This window comes from Poecilia formosa, unplaced genomic scaffold (assembly GCF_000485575.1).
Source record: "Poecilia formosa unplaced genomic scaffold, Poecilia_formosa-5.1.2 Scaffold236, whole genome shotgun sequence".
Classification (NCBI taxonomy): Eukaryota; Metazoa; Chordata; class Actinopteri; order Cyprinodontiformes; family Poeciliidae; genus Poecilia; species Poecilia formosa.
In genome coordinates, this window is record NW_006800175.1 from 114,446 (window position 1) to 117,449 (window position 3,004).

At 37.9% G+C, this 3,004-nt stretch overlaps 1 protein-coding gene across 1 annotated transcript in view; it reads right to left on the reverse strand.

Annotated features, from left to right (window-relative positions):
- Nucleotides 1-1,311: 1,311 nt before the first annotated feature.
- Nucleotides 1,312-3,004, reverse strand: part of LOC103149770 (mannose-specific lectin-like) — a 26,371-nt gene continuing 24,678 nt past the window's right edge. Inside the window, exons 2-4 of the mRNA XM_007569077.2 lie at nucleotides 2,487-2,558; nucleotides 2,320-2,413; nucleotides 1,312-1,740 (exon numbers count right to left, since the gene is read on the reverse strand). Of these exons, the coding sequence (XP_007569139.1) occupies nucleotides 1,480-1,740; nucleotides 2,320-2,409 (351 nt within the window). The 5' untranslated portion in view covers nucleotides 2,410-2,413; nucleotides 2,487-2,558 and the 3' untranslated portion in view covers nucleotides 1,312-1,479. The remainder of the gene's footprint in view (nucleotides 1,741-2,319; nucleotides 2,414-2,486; nucleotides 2,559-3,004) is intronic.

Consider the following 3,004-nt stretch of genomic DNA (forward strand, 5'->3'; position numbering starts at 1 on the left):
TGTGAAGCTTGTAATAGTTAGTGGGAATGAATTTTACTTTGCTTGATGTTCAACAGGCACCATTTAAATTTCTTCAGGAATTTTCTAGTTTAGTATTACAATGCTTGGTAGCCCATAATACTCCAGATGCCAGCCATTCACAGAGTGCTCTATAGCAATATTTGTGGCTTGTTAGATGATTAAGATGTGAAAGTTTTAGAGCTCTTAGTAAACAAGATGTCCACTAGGTTACAGGTTCATTACAGTTATTTTAATATGGTTTCCTAATATGATGCAGCCCTTGGTTTTATCTCTTATTAGTTTGAAAGGCATTTTGATAAATGTTTACTTTGTGCTTAATATTTACCACTAAACGTACATTGTAGCCGTTTCTCTACTTGAACAGAAATGAGCACCTGCTCTGCAGGAGTACAATGCTCCATGACATTACAACACTGATAACATTTGACTCAGCATACAAGTCATCTTGTAAAGACAGATGACTTGAAATATTCGGACCAACATTCAGGCAAAGCCTGTTTACTAGCTGGATTCACTTTGATCGTTGGGTCTATCTTATGGGTAAACACTAACATAAAGTCCACCTGAAAAGCCCTGTTTCTGAGGAACTGCNTTGCCTCTGGCGCAAACCATGAAGAAGAAGAATACAGGAAGTGGTTGGAGGATGTGTCTTATTCAGGTGAACAAACTTAGTCGTGTGATTTACATTTTTTCTCTATTTAATGGAGACAATGCAATTGCGAAATTGTGGTTTTAGACATCAGCAGAATATTGACAAAGTTTTGCACATATTGTGGAAGAAACACAGCTAATGTCGGGTACCTGCTGCAGGCTCCATTCTGACATTTTAAGGTTTTTAGAGGCTTAATTTAGCATCTTGCAGTCTGCTCTCAGGATCAGCTTACTTGAACAGCAAGACAACCATTTTCTATGAATACAGATTAAATAAGATATTTGCATATGCAGACTAAAAAGATACATGCACATTTTTTCTCACTGTCTGAAGATAAATCAGTCTGAACTTCTCTTGTTTTAGTTTAGTTAGAATCACCCAAATTGTTTCTATTTGCTATATGCCAGAAAACATAGCAAGATTTTTTTTTACTTGGAAGACTTTTTAAGGATACATGAGGCACTCGTTGCCTTGGTGTTGTTGCCATTTTCACCACTGATGTACTTCCACATATATAGTGGTAGAACAAACATGTAGTGGCTAGCTCATACACTAGCTAGCCTTGTTATTATTGCTAAAATGAACATATTATTTAAACACCAATATAAAGATCTTAGAGAATAAAGTCAGTATTTCAGACATTACACAGGAAGGAAAATATGTTTATTATATTTCTGCATTGGATTTGACATGTCGTGCCTTAACATTTTTTTTACCAAGCAGTGAAGCTAACACTAGAAGATCCTTTGAAAGAGTAATTTTAAATGCAGGGAAGTCAAACTAGTGAGATTTTTAATGTTGCAGCTTCACTTCATGCCTTTAGAATTGGCAGAGCTCCAGATTTCATGGGAGTCTTTGTACACCAGCAGTTTGCCGTCATCAGTCAGCTGAACACGGCCAACATGAGTACCCTGCTGGTAGGAGTTGGTGTGCCATCTAGGGGTGTCACAGTTGTTGTACATGACCAGGTTGCAATCTGCCTGCATGATCAGGCGGACTGCATCAGATCCACAGGTGTCAGAGGCCCAGATCGGTTTCCAGCCATAGATGACGAAGTTTCCATCATTCTGCAGAAAAACAGAAGCATCTGTTACAGATAAATCAGGTAAAAAGGATATTATTGAATTTTTTTAAAGGAGCAGTAATGTTTTCTAGTGCCATTTTATAGCATAATTAAGTAACTTTAGTTTTTATGCTGTATATTTTGAATATGGCTTCAAAGAAATTTGAGAAATTTAACACCTGTCTCTTTAAAAACTCCAGCTCTTTTTGAAACTCTGCCTTCAGGAAGTCATCACAACATCGCTCCTCTATTAACCCTTTAACATCTTTACCAGAGTTTCACTGAGAAGTAGCTCGTATAATGAGCTCAGCAGTTCCACTGGGTGTTTGCTAATTGCTGCTGGCTAGTCTGAAGGAGCTGAATGGGTGACTACTCTGAGGCAAAAGCTCCCAGGAGGAGCTACGTCTCGAAGGTGGAGCTTGGCCCATCCAGGCGTTTGGCACAGCTGAATAGTTGCTATGGCGATTAAAGGATTTCCCAAATACGCATAAAAAAATTTAAGTAACACTCTAAGTCTGTTTTTGACATTACTTCTAAAAAGTCGATTTTACTGCCCCTTTAAATTTTTGTGAGATGTGTTCACCTGGAAAACCGCCTTCCATTCTCTGTTGTTGGACAACAGATAATCTCCCTTGCGAAGCTCGTCGTCATGGGACAGGTAGTTTCTACTCATTTTTCTGAAACACAAAAAACCACAAAGTTGAAGTTGTCTGAAACGAGAAGAAATGTTTTTAATGGATAAGTACTCACAGCTTTGAGTGTCCAGCGGCAGTCGGTCTGTTTGGTGTCAGTCAGACAACGAGCGTCTTTATATTGTCTGTCCTGGGGGCGGACTTGTCCTCTCCACTTCCTCATGACAGCATGTCAGTGCTGCGCTTTTGATATTTTGCATGCTTCAGATAACCAAAACTGTAAAATTGTTAATGTTTCCATCCTCATATCAGACATTCAGGATAGATAGATTACATTTAAAAACTCTTGAAAATAAACAATGTTGTTGTTTGGGGTCTTTAGGTTTTTAAATAAGACTGTGCCTACATTTAGAAGTACAAATGTTCAAATTACTCTCAAATTGTTTTCATAAATAAGAACCCAGTGTGTGAGCTTATTCCTGAATGGACTATAGAAAAAAGGTTGATTGAACTGTTACTAGTGTGGCTGAATGCCACAGGAAGTTGGATTTGGACTTTAACCTGTTTTTGTCTAACAATTGTTTTTAAAATCAGCTAAACATTATTTCAGGTGAGTAATTATGTCCAGTGTATGTC